The 22,485-nt window shown below is 39.8% G+C and overlaps 1 protein-coding gene across 10 annotated transcripts in view; it reads left to right on the top strand.

The window, feature by feature from the left end:
* The window catches only part of BCOR (BCL6 corepressor), a 65,835-nt gene extending 44,302 nt beyond the window's left edge, over positions 1-21,533 (top strand). For 9 of the 10 annotated variants that reach the window (XM_050936458.1, XM_050936450.1, XM_050936448.1 and 6 more), the window contains 7 exons: positions 233-561; positions 1,276-1,413; positions 8,276-8,442; positions 16,973-17,118; positions 18,656-18,733; positions 18,987-19,137; positions 20,417-21,533. In XM_050936458.1, coding sequence (XP_050792415.1) covers positions 233-561; positions 1,276-1,413; positions 8,276-8,442; positions 16,973-17,118; positions 18,656-18,733; positions 18,987-19,137; positions 20,417-20,711 — 1,304 coding nt within the window. In that variant the 3' untranslated portion in view covers positions 20,712-21,533. Of the gene's footprint in view, positions 1-232; positions 562-1,275; positions 1,414-8,275; positions 8,443-16,972; positions 17,119-18,655; positions 18,734-18,986; positions 19,142-20,416 lie in introns of those variants that run through there. The other variant, XM_050936457.1, reaches the window with a different exon arrangement.
* Positions 21,534-22,485: the final 952 nt, after the last annotated feature.

Genomic DNA, 22,485 nt, shown 5'->3' on the forward strand with positions numbered 1-22,485 from the left:
TAGTAATAGAGAACTTCCTGTAGTAGTTTTATCAGACAATTACAACTACTTTAAACTTAGCATCTTGTGAGTTCACATATTTACGTTTTGAATGTAGAACATTTAAAATATTAATGACTTGAAAATGTAATTGGTGAATCTCTTAAACAGGAAAGGAGTTAGTGTTAAGTGTTAACAATGTGTTTTCCTCTCAACACACCATGCAACATGTAATGCCTTTCCTCCCATTTAGGATTGCCTCTATTCATGGTCTCTCCGCCCGCGAAGAGCCTTTCATCCACCAATGCAAACAGCAAAAAGCAGACTCAGCCAAGCTGTACTCCAGCCTTGAGGTTGGCTGCCAAACAGCAGAAAATTAAAGAGAGCCGGAATACAGATGTGCTGTGCACAGACGAAGAGGAGGATTTCCAAGCTACATTCCTGCTGCAGAGATATTCTGAGTGTGAGAAGCCATCAGGGAAACGCCAGTGTAAAACAAAACACTTGGCACTACAGGAGCGGAGAAGGAGGTCATCTCTGACAGGGGATGACACCACAGATATTGAAAATGCTGAAGATAAGGTATCTTTATGTAGATTTAATCATCCACTAACCTCACAGAGTGTACAGCAGAGCCAGCCTTCTCAAGCTGACATGTTATTGTGCTATGTAGCAATACAGGACACCCTCGCTGTAACGAACCCATTGGGATCCAAACCATTTGTTCATTAGAGCTAGGGGTTTGTTATAGCGAGAGTGCTGCCTCTGGGGCAGGAGGGCAGCTGACAGCTCCTCCAGCCCCGGGGTTGACAGCTCCTCCAGCTATGCTGTCAGCCCTCGGCACAGCGGTGGGGGTCAAGGTGGGATCTAGGCATCGGGGTTGTTTATAGCCAAAGGGTCATTATTATGAAGGATGTTCTAGCGAAGGTGGACTGTAATTTTATTCAAACTCATCCCCCTTTTTACTATTTGCATGTTTTGAATTTGTTCTCTTAGTCTATCTGAGATAAAGCCTAGTGCGGACATAAAGACTGAGGAGTTGTAAACATAGTAACAGTAGTAGGTTTTTGTAATGAGAACAGAAATGTAATTCTTAACTGGCAAAATATATTCCCATCAGTGTATTGTTAAAAAGGGAGGGAAATCCAATAATGATTTTGACAGGTCACAGTAACAAGAAGATTCAGAAAGCGACCAGAGCCTACTTCAGACTGTGACTCTTCACCAGCCAAATCATATGAGCAGAAGCTGTATGATTGCCTGCAGCAGACTTCCTCATTATTATTTGTCTCTCAGCCCTCGCAGTTGCAGATTGCAAGCACCCCTCAGGAGACCACCCCAAGTCGTCCCATGCCGCCTGAAGCACGAAGACTTATTGTCAATAAGAATGCTGGCGAAACTCTTCTGCAAAGGGCAGCTCGTCTGGGATATGAGGCAAGAATCCCTTTAAATATTCTGAATTGAGATGCGGAGCTGTTTGCTTTTTTTTCCTTCTCTTTTTCTTCCCTTTTTTTTTTTTTTTCCAATTTTATTTGTACACAGGATTAAAGTCACTTAGTGATTCTAGTTTATGTAATCCTGGTGCACTGATAGGTAGCTACAAACAGATTTGTAGTTTATGCATTACTCGTCTTCGAGGGGTTATTATTTTTTTATTATTTTAATTAAAGCATCATTTAATTTGAATGTTTACAGTGATGAGGGGCAAAAAACTTGATAACTCTCTTGGTTATAGTGTGTTCAATACTGGCCTAAATCTGTTGTGCTGTGCACCCTGAACTCCTGTTATAGCTGTTGGGAGTGGAGGGTATGCAGTGCCTTGAGAACTGGACTCCTACCTAGGAAGGTTTTATAAGGAGTTGAAGCCCCACCACTATATTGTCTGACGTTGCATAAAATCACAAATTAACGTTCCGTGTGATGTATGGAGAGCTTTAATGAGCTGTGGTTTTGCTTTCCTTTTATAGTAAGGACATGTAATTTACAAAAGAAAATGGACAGTTTTGATACTTGAGCCTGAACATAATGTTTGGTGTGTCCACTTGCATGTTTGGATATATTGCAGAAAGTGTTCTAAATGTTTTTAGAGTTTGACCTTCTCAGCATCAATACTGCTCTAAACAAACAGACCTGGCTTCTACAAAAATCAGTAGTTGCTGAATCCACCAGCTCTGCTGTCTCACAAACATGGTTTTATTTATTGGGGGAGGGGATATTTTGTAATATCATATTAGGGTCCCAATCCTACGAAGGATTGCTGTGACAAAAGTGGTTCATCATGAGTGTGATTACTGATTTTGATGGTATTAGTCAGAGCAGGGATAAGGAGCTATAAAACTTGCACTAGCTTTGAAAGAGGCAATTTGGCCTGGGAGCTTGGGTTAGAGAGAGGCCTGCTCCAGTTTTGAAGATTGAGTCAGCCTGGAAGTCAGGTTTCAGCAGGGGCCTGTCCAGCTTGAAAGATTTGCTCCAGCCCATAAAGATTTTGTCTTGTTTGGAACCCTAGTTTAGGCAGAAGCCTGTTCCAACTTTGGAAGGCTGAATTTAGTCTGGAAAATCTTTTGTTTAGCCTAGACCAGTGATTCTCAAACTTTTGTACTGGTGACCTCTTTCATATAGCAAGCCTCTGAGTGTGACCCCAACCTCCCCATAAATCAAAAAAACTTTTTAATATATTTAACACCATTATAAATGCTGGATGCAAACTGGTGTCTGGGGTAGGGGCTGATAGCTCACAACCCCTCATGTAATAACCTTGTGATCCCCTGAGGGGTCTCAACCCCCAGTTTGCGAACCCCTGGCCTAGACACAAACACATTCTAGTTCTGGGTTTTCTTACTTTAGCTAGGAGTTATATTATTATGCAGTTGCTGTGGGAATCTTTATCATTTGCATTATCTCTGTTCCCATGGGACCTGAAACATAAACATTTTTAATGCTCCAGAGTCTTTTTCTCCCTCTTGCTCCTTCTTAGTAGCTGAGTATCTGACCCACAGTTCCCATGTCAGACTGCTGTGTGATGCTCATGTGCACTCTGAGTAGTCTCATTGATGCCAATGGGACTACACACAGTGCATAAGGTTAAAGCACATGCATAAATCTGGATAGAATCCGGGCCTAAAACTCTCTCACATAATAGTAAGGTAAACAAGCTCCGTGCAGCGCTTATCTCAAGTGGCTCTCGGAAGCAGCGGCATGTCTTTCCACTCCCCACTCCTCCCGGCTTCTACGCAGAGTTGGGGCGGACAGCTCTGCTGTGTGCTGCCCCATTGGCAGAAGTCGTCCCTGCAGCTCCACTTGGCCCCAGTTCCTGGCCAATGGGAGCTGCGGGGGTGGCGCTTGGGGTGGGGGTAGCGTGTGAAGCGGAGCAGAGCCCCTAGCTCCCACTATGCATAGCAGCCAGAGAGGGGACATGCTGCTGCTTCTGGAAGCCATGTGCAGCGCCGGAGGGGGGCAAGCCCCAGGCCCCGCTCCCCAGCTGGAGCTCAAGGGCCAGATTAAGACAGCTGGCGGGCCAGATCTGGCCTGCAGGCTATAGTTTGCCCATCCCTGATCTAGAGAGCATATATCCAAGTATACTGAGAGAGCTCGATGTAGCATTCTGTGAGTCACCAGCAAATAACTCCAAATATAAATTTAAGACACTTCATCTGTCTCTCTAGGCAGGACTAGATCTGTGATTTGCAGAGCTCTGTGCAAAGCAAGACAATGAGGCCCTTTTCAGCTTCCTCTCCACCTGGGACCAGGTCCTCCTATTGTAGTCCTTGCTCTGGGGATGCATTTGCTGAAATAAATTATATGTGCATGCAGGGAGCCTTCAGTAGACATGTAGTTGAATGATGCATAGCATAGGTCTAAGAAGAACCCCATTATGCTTATGTTGCATCTAACTGTAATTTGCTCTTTGTATCTAGTGAAACAGTAGGAAAGACTCATTGGAAAATGGGAGCTTAGCTTCATCCAGAGAAATTACTGGAACTCCCTATTCAGTGTCCTTCTAGATAGAGGCTCTCAGTTGTTACTCATTCCCTTGCCAGTTCTGCACACGAACATGATATTGCAAGTGGGGAGGACTCCTTGGAGTTATAATGGTATGTCTACACTGCGATGATAAACCCGTGGCACTGGATCTCAGAGCCTGGGTCAGCTGATCCAGGCTTGGGTTGCAGGGCCAAAAATAGCAGTGCAGACATTTGGACTCAGGCTGGAGCCCAGGCACTGAGACTCTCTTCCTTTCGTAGAGTCTTTGAGTCTAGGGTTCAGCCCAAACCCAAATGTCCAATTTTATAGCCCCACAGCCTGAGCTTCGCAAACACTATTCACCTGACCCAGGCCAGCTGTGGCCATGCTATAGGTTTTGTACTGCAGTGTAGACAAATCCAAATAATCCCGAAGAGGGTACAACACTGATGTAATGTTTTAAATGAAGGCAATGTATTTGACACAGTTTACAAGTCTTTGATAAAACTATTCTCTCCCTCTATGCTTTCTTACCAGGTAAAAATGTGCTTTTCTCTCCCTTCTCTCCCAAAACCTTGCCATTCTGAATGATAATTTGTAATCCTGCCATCAGACCCCATTGTAGGTGGCTAGTATAAAGAACATGCCTAGAATTTCAGAAAGTTTAGTGGTTTATGTTTGGCAGTAAAGGGGTCTCTTTCCGCAGTAGGGCAGAGGAGCACTGGAAGCTGTAGAATCTCTGCAGGCCCCCTACCCAGGATGTCCATTGACTTGTCTTCAAATGAAGCCTTACTTTACCTCCTTGACCATGTTTGAACATTTTCAATTCTAATTGTTGTGTAGTACAGTGTAGATGATTTTGACAGCGTCACTTTCCCTAGATTGGAGCATTTGTTTGTGTTTGTGAGTGGGTGTAAAAACAGAAACGGGGTAAAGTATCTAGTGATAAATCTGACATGCATCTATGCAGATGTGTAGCCTGGCTGCAGCCAGTAGGGCTACGTAAGCAAGTAAGATGGAGTAGATTTTGGCCCTGTATGTCTTTAGGGCCTGATCCAAAGCATGTTGATGGGAGTCTTTCCACCGACCTCAAGGCGGTTTGGATCAGGCCCTCAGTTAACTAGGATATTAGTATTACAAATATATTCTGTATGGGTCCATTATTTAAATATTTATTTAAATGACTTAAGTACAATTTTAAGCACACACACCCACACACACACACACATCCACCCACCCACCCCATAGGGAGCATAAAACCACATACTAAAGGCTTGCATACTGAGTTTGATTTGAGCTCAGCTGCTACTTTTCATTCTGCTTGGTGCTTTTAATTAGTGTTTGTACCTGAAAGTTTTCAACAGTCTTCGCCCTAAGCCAAATCAGGATTACATCGTGCCAGGAGAGGCAGTGGTATTAGGGAGACACCTGGTAGCTGATGAGGGGAGGGCAATAAATGTAGGAGGAGCCTGGGAGAAGAGGACTGAAATTCCCCTCAGAGAGACTACCCATTGTTTCAGTGGAGACAGAGGATGGGGTTTGTCTCATTACGGATCATGCAAGAGGTTTGGTCTGCACAATCCATGGATCCCCATGCTGCCCTGAGGATAGGGCCATCTTCCCAGAGCCTTGTGCTTCTGTGCCGCCTCCCAGCCACATATTGCTCTCCCCAAAGTCCCCTTTCCACAAGGCTGCATTGGAGCTGCACTGGCTGCTTCCCCTGGGTTTCCTTCCGTTAGGTCAGGAGGAGGCCACTTCCATGATGCAGAGTGGCTCAGCAGAAAAGGGAATACAGACTTCAGCTGTATTATCTTATCCCATGGTTTCCACACTGGATTGCATGGAGGATAATCCATATAGTCCGTGGGTCCAGGGTGAGAGAGCATGGTGCACAGAGAAAGCTGACCTGCATTTTCATGTGGAAAGGAAGAGATTTCCATTTGAGGGGGGAGGCGGGGAAGAGAAATCTGCCCTCATTATTTTAAATATGTTAAAGTTGTGGTGTGCATCTTACTTACACTTTATAATTAGGATGGAATTAAAAACTAAAGCTTTTTAAATGTGTGGTGTTTTGTTTATCATTACTGTTTTACTAGTTAGCTAAAGAAACTGCAGGCAGTGAAAACAGCTATGGTGTAGCTTTTGCTGGTGGCAGGCTAGCTGGTTCTTTGGATTTATTAAGCATGTGATGTTCAGATCACTGCTTTAAATGGGCCATGTGAATATATCTAAACTGACCCATGCGAGCTTCACAACCTTTCTCTAAGATTAAAGAGGGGGAGGCTTATGAATCTAAAATGTTTGTGCTGCCACATGTTCATACATTTCAGCAGTGATGGTTAAATTTTCTATGACTTGAGTAAATCATGTTAAAAAATGTTAATGAGGCATATAATTAATTAACAATGTAGAGTTTTACAGTCTTCATGCTTACATTTTGTGGTTAATAACCTTCTTCTTGTTGCCTCTTAAAATGAACTTGTCCAACAAAATTAGCTTTTGGTCCAGTAAATGTTTTGTCCTAGAAAGTCTCCTTTCCTTTTTACAAAAATAAAAATAACATTAATAAAAACTAAATTTGGAAGCTTAAAAATTGTTTTAAAGAGTAACTTCATTTTAAAGCTGCAGCTCAATATTATAGGAAGTGCTGTTAGCTAAAAGGCAGCTAACTTGCAACCAATAAGGGCTTTATACTTAGTCCAGTAAGTGGGCTACATGCTACCCATCTTTTAAAGAGGATTGTGCCATATTCCACTTTCAAATAAGCACATGCAAATCTGAGCGCATAATTTGACCCATTGTGTTTAACTATATACAGTTGAGCAGTATTATATTTGAAACCAACATTATTAAATCTTTACCTGTTACAGTGAAAAATTACTACCAAAGTAAAAATCCGTTAGTCTGAAAATTTTCAATCAACATTTTTTATGTTTTAAAGCGAATTCATGTGCCAGAATTAATTATACAGACCTTTTCAGGTAGACATGGGGGAATTCAGGTAAAACCATAGTTCTTTGATTTTGGCCTTCAGAATTATTAATAGGAACAATAAAGCTTTTGGTTGGTGAGACACCAGACTGCTGGAATCGAGGTAAATTGATTGGTGCACCAGCAGTAAGTGGCTGATGCACTTGATCTCAATGTCATGTGATTGGGTTTCTTTCCTTGGCCGGGATAGACAGCTCATTAGCTTGCTGCTATCCACTTTAGCCTGGTTAGTGAGGGCCTGCTAAAAGAACAGCTTCATGCTGTATCCTAGATACCAATTCTCAGGTCAGGTATACCAAGAGCACAGATTATTGTAGGCTTTCTGGTAGATTTTGAAACTGAAAGAATATATGCCTTGCACCCAGTATTTTATTTCTTTCTGTCTGAGAAAGGAAGCAACCCCACATTGCTTCCAAATAAACATGCATATAGTGCACTGCTTGACCTTTTAAAAGTAGAGAATACAAAATTAATGGATTGCAGCTAATCTTAGAGCACATGAGCTATTTTACCTATTGCATCATTTGTTTGTGCCTCCCACAAAAATAAATGAAACTTGCACCAATCTGAAATTTTTGGTTGAGTGATGGAGCAGTCATTGTTTCAAGGTTGCATGAGAGTTCAGAGCTGAGGATGGCCTAGGCCTTCAACCATGGTACATTTGACTGCAAGATGAATTGTGTTAAATCCACATGGCTTCCCACAGTGATAGGTTATTTATTGGAAACGAGCATCTGGCTCTAGTTCTGAATGAAGAAAATCACTGTGAGTGAAATCTGGCTCCATTGACTTCATTGGGGATAGGATTTTCTTATGATTAGTTTTCTAACAGAAACCATTGTCCTTCATGTCTTTAAAAACTTTTTTATATCAAGCTAACATTGAATGCATTACTACTGTGCTTGGAACATTTTCGTATTAATATTTTAATACATAGGGGGTAAGATTAATAACCTTTCTAACAGTTTACACCAAGCAAATTCTGAGGAAACAGAGGCCATAATTTAGTGTGAAATGGGTACATCCTTTCTCTGTGTTTTCTATCATTATTTAATGCAGAAAATCCCCCTAGTGTGCATAGAGATCTTAGTGCTGCGCAATACAATGCTGCCTTGATTGTGAAAAAATAGCAGTCTTTGACTTTCAAAATGATACTTCTATGGGGATGAGAGCCACATGATTCTTTCCCCCCTGCACCCTCCCCACACACATACACACTTGCTTTTCTTTCCAACCTGAGACAGCCCATTCAAAGAGAGATAACACAAACTTGTTAAAGGTATGCACATCTCCACAGCAACAAATAACATGACCTATCTATTCTCTCCCCCTTCTCTATTTTCAGGAAGTGGTTTTGTATTGTTTGGAAAACAAGGTCTGTGATGTAAATCATCGTGACAATGCAGGTTATTGTGCCCTCCATGAGGCCTGCGCCAGAGGCTGGCTGAACATTGTGCGACATCTCCTAGAGTATGGGGCTGATGTTAACTGCAGCGCTCAGGATGGAACCAGGTTAGCAGTGTTATAGTTACTAAAATAAAATAGCTAGTGCTTTGTGGCACATGAACGAAATAACACATGGTGGGATTAATGTCACATACATGGTATTAGTTGTTTTGAAAGAATGATTAAAGGAAATTCATTTCTCCAGCAGTTGGTGTCCTTTCTAGATCTCTCTCTCTTTGGTCTTGTAAGTTCTGGAGTTAGCTAAAGTTTATACGCAGGAAAATTTAGAACTCCTCTAAAATAGTTATGCCATGTTTCTGTAGCACATATAGCCTCTAACTGCCAGTTCATTTTTTTTTTTCCTATTGTCCAAAACTGATGAGAGAATCTTCACTCTCATATCACTTTCTTTTGCACTGTGGGAAACACATTTTTGTATTGTGGCTTGTGTTTGATTTACTGCCTGTTCTACCTGTGAATTTTAATAGTGTTTGATATACTGGTATTTTTCTAGGAAATAGTATACTTGCTTTCCTGGAGCTTTATGAAGTTTCTTATTGAACAGCCAGAGGAAACAATACCTGAAGGTTTTGATCCTTTTTATATGTTCCACATCCTTTATTTCTGCTAAAGTTGTGTTTTTCCTCCATTAAAATTTGTGCCCAAGAGAGCCCCTCTTGCGTTAGCTCTATTTGTGTGTGTTGATACTCTAATTTGATTTATTTTTAATTTAAAACAAATTGCTTTTAATTTGGCAAACATGACTTTTTTAAAGGAGGTCTGTTCCTTTGGTGTTTTGAGTTGATGGTTCCTCTGCTGGCATATTTTGCCTTCCTCAGAATCCCCGTATGCATTTAGTTCCTGTTTTGAGTAGATATTGAGCCTCTTTCTCTAATGTGGGGTTGAGGAAGTTACCATGCATGATTTCTCAAGCTTTGAATATATATCTCTTCGTGCTAAGAAAGTTCTTTATCTAATTTAATCATGAATAGTTCATCCTCTACTGTTTTGGAGGAACTGATCTGATGACAACTTTTCTTAAATGTATTAAGGAGCATGATTTCTTGGGGGCAGGTTATTTTATCAGATTTGAAAATTTTTATTAAGATGTTATAAAAAAAAGTGCACAGTACAGAGTTTAAGCATAGAAGTTTCTGGTTATCAGGGAATAACATACAGATTATCGAGGGTGCAAAGTCTGGCTTAAAATCAGGTGGCATAAGGAATACATAATCTGCAATATCTATTCTTCTTCTTTTTAAAAATCTAGGGGGTAAGGTGCTCCTGCAGTTAGTTAACTTGAATATTTTATCAGATCCCACCTTCTGGCCAGGACATAAAATTAGCATAACTGTGAAACTGTCTCTTTTGTTTTAAAGTTTTTGCATATCAATTTGAAATTGTTGGAGGGAGGATTCAGAAAAACAAAGCTCCAAGAGTCCTGCTAGAGATGGTCCATTAGAAGTCCATGATGGTCTGTCATTACCAGCCCATCAATTTGGAAAGATGTTTCTGGAGAAACATTGAATCTAGGGCTGAATAGTAAAAAATTCCTTTCCCATGACCCACCTCTTAAATACAAAGGAGAGAGAAAGGAGGAGATTTTAAAGATGCAAACAAAAAACCCTCAACCAAACTGTTTCCTGTCATCTCTGGGACTCCCTAAATCAGTCACGCATAAGTAAGGTTGCCATAAAAAAGAATTCTAAATGGTTTCTAGCTCACTTGCCAGAATAATCCGTATAGAAAAATGTCTTAAGAGAGTTTCCAAACAGTTGTTAGTATGTATAAGTTCAAATTCACAAATGGAGATTATTCCAGTTATGTCAGGGAAGAAATATTACTACATATACACTCAGGAGCCAGTCATATTTCTTTGCTGTGTTTTGGAAAAAATGTGTTTTAAAATACAATTTATCATTATCTTGTCTGTTTAACAGCTCACTCATGAGGTGTTGCCCTCAGAAATCATCTTGTGGTTCCCTTTGCTTCCTGGTGGCAGAGATTCCCTTAGCTTTTTCAAAGGCTTCTTAGTAGAATAGCGTATTCCAAATCAGATCTGCTTAGGTTGTTTCTTGGAGTTCAGCAGGATACAGAGCACAGACTTCTGTGAAGGATTCCTTGACGAGGATCATCTTCTCCTCCTTTTTGGCTCGTATAGCCAAGCTTGTATCTGAGTATAAGATAAATACCATTTCTCCTTTGGAGCCTTAACTGTATTTTCCCTGTAAGCTTGTATGTGCGCAAAAAAAAAAAAAATTCTCCACCACTTTGTGTTTTTCATCTCTTCTGCTACTGAGTATGTTCTTCACTTATCAGACCAGGAACAATAGTCAAATACAAAATGCTGACTGCCTTATTTTTTATTGAACTAAATATGCATCATTGCCCTCTGATGGGGAACACTGTTGTGGCCAACCAATGATTCTCAGAGTTCCATCGGATTGTTGAAGTGAGTTCGTTAAGGCCAACTCACAGTGACACATCTACGTGCGCGATCTGTTTCTCTGGTCTGCCTGTCTTGGCTTTCAAATTGATCCCAGTTAACCAAATGTAGGATCTGAATTAGTTATTGCCTTCTGTCTTTGGTCAGCTCTGTTGGTTGCCTCTGTCAATGAAAAGATCTAACAGCTGAGGTTATTGCTGGAGTCTGAACAATATGACATTTTCTTTGTGGCTTCCTGAAATCTGAGGGTTTTATGAAATCACTGCTATAAAGTCTGCTATGGAAAATTGTCATGCATATAATTTCCCTCATGTTCAGTGCCTGGATACTATAGTGATGTGTACTTTTAAAAATAACTTAGGTTTGATAAGACACTGGTTGGTCTCTTCTTGTCTCTGGCATTTTTAAATATACATATTTAAGATAGAAAATAAGTCAAAGAACATGAATGGAAGAAAGTTTCCTGAGTAATAGTTGGGTGTTCTTGTTTATTACTTATCCGTATATTTTTGAAGGGTCCAAATCCTTTGAAATATTGCCGAACTAAAAAAAAATCTGAGTAACAGAAGAAATTAGATGGTGCAACTGCGTTTTGATGTCATGAGAGGGCACAGTCATGTTACTCATACTCCAACTGAGTAGTAATTTAAATCAGTGATACCGCTTGTGGATTAAAGTATCATTCAGTGAGAACAAAGGTGGCAGAATCTAGCCTGTATTGAATACAGTGATTTTGGATGTTAAATGTGGTTTTAGAAACCCAGTGCTATGTGAATGTTCACTAGAATACTTGTCTTTGCTGTAGTGTGTAAGCCTTTGCGAATACATGTCTATTTTGTTGCTAAACTATTGGCTAATCAAAGATTATTGTAGAAAACGTTGATCTTTAAGTTATGTCTCAACTATACTCTTAACTGTAATTCCCTGTAAATAATAGTAGTAGATAGACTATGCGTAAGGGGTTCTGATGAACATTTTCTTTCCCAGATAGGAATATATTTGCTCAACAATAGGTGTAAGACAGCCATCTGATATTTGCAAGTACCATTGTTGGCATGTTTGGCCTTATCTCATTCTTCTTATTTGTAAGAACCTATGTGTACTTTTTGCATTTTTTCATGAGGAGCAGACATTTTTAGCTGAGATGCAGGCTGTTTTAAACCTAAAAGTTTTAGGCTTGGGATGTTGAAGTTTGATGCACATTGCAACCATACATCTCTATTACCAGGCTCTATCTCTTGTCACAGATTCTGTGGTCAGTGCTTTGGGACATTAGATTCACTCTTCACAGCTAGTTTTTTTGTTGTTGTTGTTTTAGCAGCGGAATTTAGTCAGTCCTCTTCCTTAGAGGACCATGCCAAAACTGGTGTCTTCCTATGCTTTTTCCTGTGTTAATCTTGACAAGATGATCTCCTGTAACAGCTAATTTACTAGAGGAACTTCAACTGGAGTAGCCACCCTCCAAGCAGGTTACACCTCTCATATGCTCTATAGAGCAGCCCCTTATGTAAACGTATGTATTTAAATAAAAATCTGGCACAGAGACACTACAGTGCCTAATAGAATAATAAACTACTAAATTACAGAGCTATCATTGCATTGAATTCTGATGGTGTCATAACGACTGAGCCCAAAATTTGAATGGCTTGCGTGTTGCCAGAACCCAGTGATGGAATTACATACCACTGCTTGCAAATTTCCCGATAAGAAGAGGTGATACATGGTAGAGAATTTGAAACTATGCTTTGTGTAGGATGCTACTGCTTTGGCAGCCCACCTCTGTTCGCAAGGAGGGGCCTCCTGCTTTTGTAAGGGCTTGTCTACACACAGGTTGTACCACATTAATTGTACTCGTAGGTATAGGTAGCAATTCTTTTGGAAATTCCCATAAAATAATACTTCCTGAGGGAGGTAGTGAATAAAGCCCTGTATGGGGATTCCAAGGGAACTTTTTTTAAAATAACTATTATTTCATGTAGTCTGTTGTATCTTTATGGACCAGAGGTAAAAGTTGTCATCCCAGGCAGAAGGCCTTTAGCAGCTTACAGAGAAGGCAATAAACTCCACTAGAAACAGGAAATCTCCTTATATCTCCCCTTCATCAGTATAAATATTAGTACCTGCTTGTGCCTTTACACTGTTTTGGTAGGGGCTTCATTTGCTAACCCCGTATGCTGACAATGTTAGGACTGTCCATATTTTATTCTCCCATCTTTCTGCCTCTTAATTTTCCTTTTTCTATCCTGTCTCTGGCTATATTTTCCTCTTGTTCTGAGTGTTGTTCTCTTTCCTTTTCTCATTTCCTCCTCCTGTGTCTCTCGCTCTCTTCCTTTCCCTGCGTTGTGCCCTCCCCTTCTTCATGGTCTTTTATGTCCCTTTTTTTTTTTCTCAAGCCATCTTAACTTGTCACTTCTGCTACTTTTTTAAAAAAGCACCATCCTCTACTCCCTCCCTCTGCCACACTCTCTCACCCAACTGCAGACAGCTGAGGGAGACAAAGAAGAAGTGCTTCTCGGTGGCAAGCAGGGAGGGTTAGGAAGCTCAAACAGTTCTATTTGCCACTGGGGTGTGTGTGCATAAAAAAGATAGGGCTCTGAGGCCCTGAAGAGCAGCTGCTTCCTGTGCAGGCTTCCTGCAGCACTAAAGTAGGGGAAACAGTTCCTGCAGGTCACTTGCTGGCGTGGGGGAAGTTAGACAGCTGCTCTGCACAGCAAGCTGCCGTCATCACAGGCCGGTAACTAAGGAGGAGATAGAGGAGCAGGGCTGGCCCTCTGAGTCCATCTCTAGTGGCCTGAGCCAAGCCTGCTCCCAGAGGAGTGGCAATGAATGCAGCAGGTGTTCTACACTCTCCTCTGCTCAGTCAGACTGCTGTGACAGACCTCTTCACAATCTGGATGACCCATGGAGCAGGAGCGGCATGCTCCCATAGAACATACAGCGGATCTGATACTGCTTCCCCTGTGTAGGCCCTGTGAGGGCCACTACATTGATTTAGAGACACTAGTGCAACTTTTGGACAATGTTCCTTATGTAGACAGACTTTCAGGGACATCTCAGACAAATCATTTCTTTAAAATGTAGTTACGATTGTAAATAAATATCACTTCAATAAAATCATTGTTAGAAAATCATAATGATAAAAGCCACTGAAAGCCAAAGAATTCAAAGTTTAAGGCTTCAATGAATTTCACTAATTTTATACAAATAGAAAATTTGTACATAATGTCTGTAAACAGCCTGACTCTGACCTGCTATCAGTGTTCATCCCCCCCCAGGCAACAAGTATCTACTTTACTCCACTACAGGTACCAGACCTTGTGTGCATTTTCAACATAGTTCATAGGTTGTCCCTTCTGCTGTTATCAATCACATATGGGCCAGTGACTCAGACTTCAGCTTCTCTTCTATATACGTTCTTGTACCATGCTCATCACCAGAGTATTGGAATGCCTTATAGTAGTACATTAAGCCACTTGGCTGTACATCTGTCACATGTTGTTTGTTCTCTCATCTTCCTCAGCAGGAAAAGCATGGGTAGTGAAGTGTCTTGTTTTGGTAGAGTTTTACACCTGGTTGTCTCTTTTTAATGCATGTTGCTATGTGTTTGTGTTGGAGAAGGCAATGTCAAAGAAATGCACCTTGTGCTTGGATTGGAAAGTGGTGAGGTTTGTGGTGATCCTTGCTTTCTGGGGGAGCTCACTCCACTGTCTCAGACCAGCCCTTGAGAAAGTTCTGTCTCCAGCACAGACAAGCTTTGCCCTTATTGTACAGAGTTTCATTGTGCCAGAGTTGCGTAGAAGCAAGAAACTCCAAAATTTCTTCTTCCCCATAGCAGCCTCAGCTGTATGGGCCACCAGAAGCATATTGAACTGGTTCTCTGCTCACTACACTACGGGCTTGAAGTAGGAATTACTGGGTGATGTTCTATGGCCTGTGTTATGCAAGTCATAGTTGGTGATCATAACGGTCCCCTCTGACTTTAAAAATCTAGGATATGACATAAAATACCATAATCCACATTTTGAAGCATTCATTGGTTTGGGACCAGGATGTCTTAAAAGATCTCATAAAGCTGTAGGATGAGGACCAGAGTTGACAACTCCGTTCCTCCGGCACAATTTGTTTGTATAGTAGAGGCAGAGTTTTCTGAGGGGCCTGTAAAAAAAAAAAAAAACAAAACAAAAAACACACACACACACACACACACACACACACACAAAAACTTGTGGGACAAGTTTCCACAGGAACCAAGAACCACCTCAAACCTCACCAGCTTCTTCACCAAGTCTAACGTGCATATCTTCCACTTACTTGTCTAATACCAACACACAGAATAGTGTACATAACATTTATAAAAGTAAGACACTACACTAGCACAATTTTCCGTCTGGGGAATGAGACAGAGAATGAATCACGTGACGGATGTTAGTACATTGCATCATGTGCTTCTGGAAGGTACTTGGATGCTACCGTGATGAGGGCAGTATAAGACACTGTATAATGTAGAATTGAATAAAAAGCGCACACCGTTTTGGTAGTTACACTCTAAGATGGACAACCCAATTAACTTCATCCACCAGAAAAACTATGGAGTTGCTGGAAGATGCCACTTTACCTTTCTTTTCCAGTACTTCTGATGCTACACCATTATGATATACCCACATCCTCTCCTGAAGTTACTTAGAAACTGCATCATAAGATGACCATATTAATTCAGGAAGGACTTCACCCCTGTGTGGATGGTTAGCACAAGACCTGTGCATCACCAGAGTCCCAGTTAAGCCCCATTTTGAGGATGTAAATGCCCCTCAACGCTTTCGTTGGCCCTCTGCATGGGAGTGAATTTCACACTCAGTTACTAGTGAGGGGTGCGCAGCAGGTCGGGATGCAGAGTCAGAATTAAGAATGTTTGCTATTTTTCCGGTTTCACATTTTTTCTAATGTCTATAATCTTCTGAGGGTTTTGGAAAGTAATAATTATATGCAATACTAATTGTAAACAGTATCTTACTTTTTCTTGTCTGGAAATACTTGAGTTTGAAAGCTTAAGTTCCCTTGTGTGTCATGTTTAGTGGTAACAGTGCTCCTACCTGGGAGTCTAAAAGTGGAAGTCTATGAAAGGACTCTTACTTTTTGGAGAAAGCGAATTTACTCTGCTCTAGAGTCTGTTGAATGTAAACACCTCTTCTGGATCCACATGCCTCCTCTACCTGTTTCCTTATAAAAGCTAGGATTTTAAGACCTTTCTCATTAGATGCTATGGTGTAGTATGTTGACTTTAAAATAACTCCAGTTACGTGCACTCAGTATTTTTAAAGACAGAAATTAATTACAATTTAGGGAGGGGTCTTAACTTAGAATTATATGCATGCTTAATAATTACTGCTTCTGTAGGCTCAAAGGGTATTTTTTAAGTTTTTTCACATTCTTAATGTTCGTTGCTGTAAAACTTCTAACTTTATTTAATAACTTTATGTATTAATCTTAATGCAGCATTTTTTATTTTTAGATTAATAGTATTCTGCAAGTAGAATTTATTAATCATGGTGTGAATATATGAACTACCACTTAAATAAATATACTATGCCATATTAATTCATGGGAAGTTTTCACAGATGGCTCCTATGTACACAAGTTAGAACCTTTGGGTAACTTTGACTTTCAGTTATCCTCTGGGTAGGTATGTAAGTGTGTCCTCCCCAGCCCATCCAATTAAGTTAAGTTGGCTGAAATTTGGAATGTTGTTGTGCTTTGCCTATAGTAAAGTATATTGTGATGATACAAATTTGTTCAATTTCTGCACTCCATTATATCAGTGTAATTACAGTAGCAACTGAGAGGTGCTAGGCAATGTACTGGCATATAGCAAAAGTGCCTTTTCCAAATTGCTTTCACTCTGAAAAGACAAAGTGTGGGGAAAGATGAAACAATGATGCACAAGCAAACTGTACAAGGCAATGATTGGTCGATCTCTTGATAGTTCTATGTTTTTTTAAAATTTGTCTTGTGTATATATTAAGTGCGTGTATACTATATATAATCCTGAACTGAAGTCAGTGGAGTCACTCCTTAGTTACGCTAGGGTAACGGGGATGTGTAAACTTGGCCCACTGTTTCTAAAATTTTAACACCAAGACATTGTTTTTCTAGGCCTATCCATGATGCAGTAGAAAACGATCACTTAGAAATTGTCCGCTTGTTACTTTCTTATGGCGCTGATCCAACACTTGCTACCTACTCAGGTAGAACTATTGTGAAAATGACGCACAGTGAACTGATGGAAACATTTCTAACAGGTGAGTAACTCTATACTCTGTCTGCTATTGCGAATGTAATGTGACATTTCCTGTCTCTGCCTCCCAGGCACCAAACAGCCAAAGTTTTATTATTCAATGTAAATAACAATTACTAGAACACACTTAAGTGACTTTATATTTTGCCTGCCAAGAAAACACCGAGTAGTAGAAATTAGAAGCATGTCTATGGATACTGTCTCCTTATATGCTATGTGGGATGTATGATATGCTGCCCTCAGATTTTATTGTTTGGAGACCAGCTAATTGGACATTGATCAGTGTAGTTTCTATTAGTACGTAACATTTTGCATGAAACGAAAATAAAATTACCAATATAATAGCAGTGTGTTAAGTATAATAGTTACAGCTATTGAGGTGATACAGATTTTTTCCTTTTAGTGTCAAGTTTTAGAGAATTTTTTTAATTCCCCCTCTTAGTTTTTACCTTTATAAAGTTCAACCTACCATTTTATTTTTTAAAAAGCTATGATATGAAGGAGTTGAACATGTAAATACGGTGGGTGAGTGTGGAATCATTTTAATAAGTTCACTTTCCCTGTTTGTTTTAAGGTAAACACAATTGAAAATCCTTTTGTCATTTCATTGGCTCACAACTGAAAAATATCCTATCCTTTTATTGTTTGTAGTGAAGGAGTTTAAGTACTTGTGTATAAATACAAAATGGTACTGTTTGCAGAATGGTTAGTTGACGTTCCCAAATTAATCCTTATGTTCTTCAGCCTTATTCTGGTAAATGCCCCAAAATTAAGGCTATAAACAAACTAAATATTGCCTCTGGAACCTTAGGGCTTGTCTTCACTACCAGGGTAAGTCGATCTAAATTACGCTACTCCAGTGATGTGAATAACGTAGCTGGAATTGATGTAGCTGAGATCATCTTACTCTGGTGTTTTCACTGCACTGTGGCAATGGGAGATGCTCTCCCATCGACTTACTTTACTCGGGGAGCTGAAGTACTGGAGTCGACCAGACAGCGCTCTGCCATCGATTTAGTGGGACTTCACTAGGCTTGCTAAATCAACCCCCACCCCACCCCCCGCATCGATCGCAGCAGCCTGGATCCCTAGTGAAGACCAGCCCTTAGTGTGAAAACCTTTTCCCTTCTCCTCATGTCTGCAACTTACCTCCCAAATTCCTTATCTTCAAGAATTGTGGCAGATGAAAAGTTTGAACTTTTTCAAGGGTCAGGATTGCATCTCTCAGAAAATTAAGATGCTGCAGCTTAAAGCTCAGGAGTCCATGGGTCAAAATCTGTCGCTGCAAAGAATTGGGTTTTGTTGATGTTTTTGAGTGGGTGGAAGGGACCCATCGGGGCTAGGGGGAGATGAGGAAAAGTGTATTCCAGGAATATTCACAAGAATGGTATTCTTCATAGTATGTGCATCAAGAATATGTTTTGGATTTTAGATAGGAGATATGAAATATGCATATTGGGACTCGGGCAAGCTTAGCAGGCAGTGTATCATTCAGCTTTCCATTCTGATTAGTTTGTTTTTGTTGTTGTTTCCCTCTCTAGAGTATTTAACTGACCTGCAAGGTCGAAGTGTTGATGACCCTGGTTTGTACTGGGATTTCTATGGCAGCTCTGTGTGTGGTGAGCAAATGTTATCCTTTATTTTTTGTATGTGAAGGAGTTTCAAAACATTATCTAGCATGCGGTTGGGGGGGGGGTTCTTTTGCTGTATGCCAGAGGCAGTTTTGAAGGGAAGTGTCTAGTTTTATTTACTACATCGGTTACAGGATGATAAAGAAGACTTGCCATATGCTCCTAATGCTGATTGGACCTGCCTTCTTTTTCTTTTTCTTTTTCTTTCTTCCCCCTCCCCTCCCCTCCCCTCTCAAACTAGATCCAAAAGATGAATCTGGATTTGACATCCTGGCAAATCCCCCTGGCCCAAGTGATGAGGATGAAGATGGCTTTAGCGATGTCTTTGAATTTGAATTTTCAGATGGGCCCCTCTTGCCATGTTACAACATCCAAGTGTCTCTTTCTCAGGGGTAAGAACTGATATAACTTTATGAAATAATCTGTTTGGGGTAGCAGGAGTCAGTGCCTGAATGCGGTTTTTAGAATAGCACAATTTAAACTCTGTTGTATTTCTGTACAATTATTCATACACAGTGTGCTACTGTGCTAGATGGTAGGGAAGAAAGCTCATATGTCAGCTCCCGGGTGGAGTTCCAAAAGTGTAAGGGTACGCAAAGAAATTGCAGTCTAAACATTCTGCGTGTGCTAACTGTATTTGCCACAGTATAAAGTGCTTTACAAAATGCTGTTAGCATAGATAGCTGGTTTTACATCCCAGAAAAGAGTGAATTACTGTTTTAACCTCAGACATATCAAATGTCCTCCCACAACCCAAAAAAGGATCTTGATGGTCCCAAAAAAACACATTTTGCTTCTGTGATTTGACATTTTATCTTGAAATTTTTCCTTGTGAATTTGCATCCCTTTATCACTTAATAGACACTTTGAGTGACATGGCAGCGTTATTACAGTTTTAACGCTCCGATGCAAAGCTGGGTTTGACCCATGAATAATGCATTGAATCAAACACATCGAGAAATGGCTTATAGCATGTTGGTTGTATACAGATATTGGAACACTATTAATCACAAGCAGAAACCTGGGCTGTTTCAGTTGTGTAGTCTCTCCTAAGTGTGAATTAGCTCAGTAAACAACTGTTCGTAGTTGCAACAGTTGCATAACTTAAAACTACAGTGTTTCTTCATAACCCATTATCTCTGAAGAGTTTATAAGCCATGTTGGATTAGCTTTTTGACTGTGGTTAAATGACCATTAATCAAAATTTGACACACGTGAAAATTGAATATTTAGTATTTAATATTAATCTGAAAAATCCAGTGTTTTTTCCCATTAATTGCATCTTTATAATTCATAGCTGCCCAAGGTACTGATTGTTTAACTGTAAGATAATTCTTGACTGCTAAATAAAAAGCAAGGCTTCATTGTGTAAACATTTACACAGGTGAGTAGTGGTCAATGTGACTATTCACCTATATAAAATTATGTACCTCAATTTACAGGGTCAGGGCCTATGTTGAGATATCATACAACCAGCCTGTCACCCAAAAGTCATGGATGACATTAGTATGCGTGTATGTCTATCTACATGCATCTGGACACTGCTAAATTCTAATCCCACAGCTACTCTCATTGATGCCAGTGAAAGTGTTCGCAGGAGTATGGTGATCAGGATTTGACACACAATGTAAAGCTACTGCTTACATAACCCTCCCTCCTTTTGTTCTGCAGACCACGAAATTGGGTATTGCTGTCGGACATAGTAAAGAGGCTGAAAATGTCATCCCGCATATTCCGTTGCAATTTCCCTAATGTAGAAGTTGTCACAATCACCGAGGCAGAGTTTTACAAACAGATATCTTTGAGTCAGTTGTTCTCTTGTGCTAAGGACCTTGAAGCTTTTAATCCAGAAAGCAAGGAACTCTTGGACTTAGTAGAGTTTACAAGTGAACTTCAGACTTTACTTGGATCTTCACTTGAGTGGTTGCATCCGGATGATGATAATCTCTCTGATCTCCATTGGTGAGCCACCAGGCCATTTAATGTATAGTACCATATAAAGTTAATTCTTTATGTATATGTGTTAAAATGCAATTGTTTCTGTAAAGAAAGGACACTATTAAATATTAAAATATCTTTCCTTTATATAAGAGATTTGAATTCCAGTTTGATGGACTTTGGAACATTTTTTTTTTTTTAAGAACTTTAATCGGTTTTTACAAAATTGTTGTATAATGTTTCTTTAAATGCACACAGGCTTTGGGATACTTTTGTTTTTACTTGGAACACATTTAAAAAATAACACATCCACACATTGACTTTGTTTCATACAAAGCACTGATTACACAGAACGTACTTTTATAGGTGATGTGATCAAAGTCATGTGGCTTGTTTGGGAGAGAGAATTTGGTAAGGCACTTCATGATATTATTTTTGTTTACAGAATTACCTGCGTGGCCAGGTAAGTGCTATTGAATGTAATTCAGTAGCTTGTAATATAAATTAAAACCATATCCATAAACACCAACTAATTGTATGGACTTTTATATCCTAATTTAAAAACTGTGAAATTTAGTTTTCACACATCAAACCGGATTGTTTATATATGTTTAAACATTTTATGCTCTTTATTTAAAGAAGACTTTGAACTATTTTTTCTGTATCTTGTAAAATATTGAAAAACTAACATATGTTGAAGTTGCTTGAAACTGTACATAAACTAAAATTTTCTGAATTGTGTGTTTACGTTTGAGATCTGTGTTTTAACTTTGTAAGTAAATTCTCCTGCCTTTGTATTTATATTTTACAAAAATTTTCTTAAAGGCAATAAAACTGTTGAGAAAATTAAGATATTGAAATGAGTTTTATTCTCTGCACGATTATAAAACAAACTGACTTATTCAAGTTTGTAAAAGGAGGATCTGATCTCATTTACTGGAGCCAAGCAGGAATGGCACAGGTGCTGGGAAGCAATTTATAAAATATGATGTGGAATCTATATTAGCCTTCTACTAGCAAGGTCAAAAGAAAAATATCTCATAAGCCTTTTACAGGGTCAGATGTTTCAAAACCAGTAGTCTCAAGACTTTCTGGAGTACATTTTATTTGAAGAACGGTGAATCCATTTAATATGTTTTTCCCACTTGTCATCTTTAAAGTTGGACTGATAGAATTTTTTTTTCTCAGTGGTTCCTAAGGGGGCAGGAGGAGAGAGAGGATAGATGTTCTGTTAGATAATTTCTGTATAGAGGCATCGAGTATGTGAGCACACTGTGGGCTTTTCATGTGTGCTCTCCTGTTACATTAGAGACAGCCTTGAACCAAATTCCTGGTTCTAAACGTCATACATTTATGAGTGCCTTACCAAAATATCCTGAAACCCAAATCCTTCAAGATCAGGGGTTTTGGCCTGCAAATGTAGATCTAAACCTTCCTAATTGTCTTGGTCTTTTGATTCGGTGTTCAAGTTTGGTACATTAGAGGAACAGGTTCCCACTAAACCAGATCCTGAGTTTTGTTTCAGATCCATCTCTAATATTAAAGTCAGCCCTGTGTGAAAACCAAACACTTAAAACTCCTCATACGTCTGTTTTGCATCTATTGGATGTGATCTCTGACCAGTACTACCGTAATGTGCTTAGATAGGGTTAGAAGCAGCGCAGTTAGCCAAACCAAGTAAAATGCCTCCAGGACTGACATCTAAAGGAACTGTTGAGGGCTGTCATACAAACATCTGACTGTCTATAGACACAGTAAGATTTTTATTTTTTCTTGGATTGGTTTCTATCTTTTGTACTGCT

Source organism: Gopherus flavomarginatus, chromosome 1, assembly GCF_025201925.1.
Source record: "Gopherus flavomarginatus isolate rGopFla2 chromosome 1, rGopFla2.mat.asm, whole genome shotgun sequence".
Lineage (NCBI taxonomy): Eukaryota > Metazoa > Chordata > Testudines > Testudinidae > Gopherus > Gopherus flavomarginatus.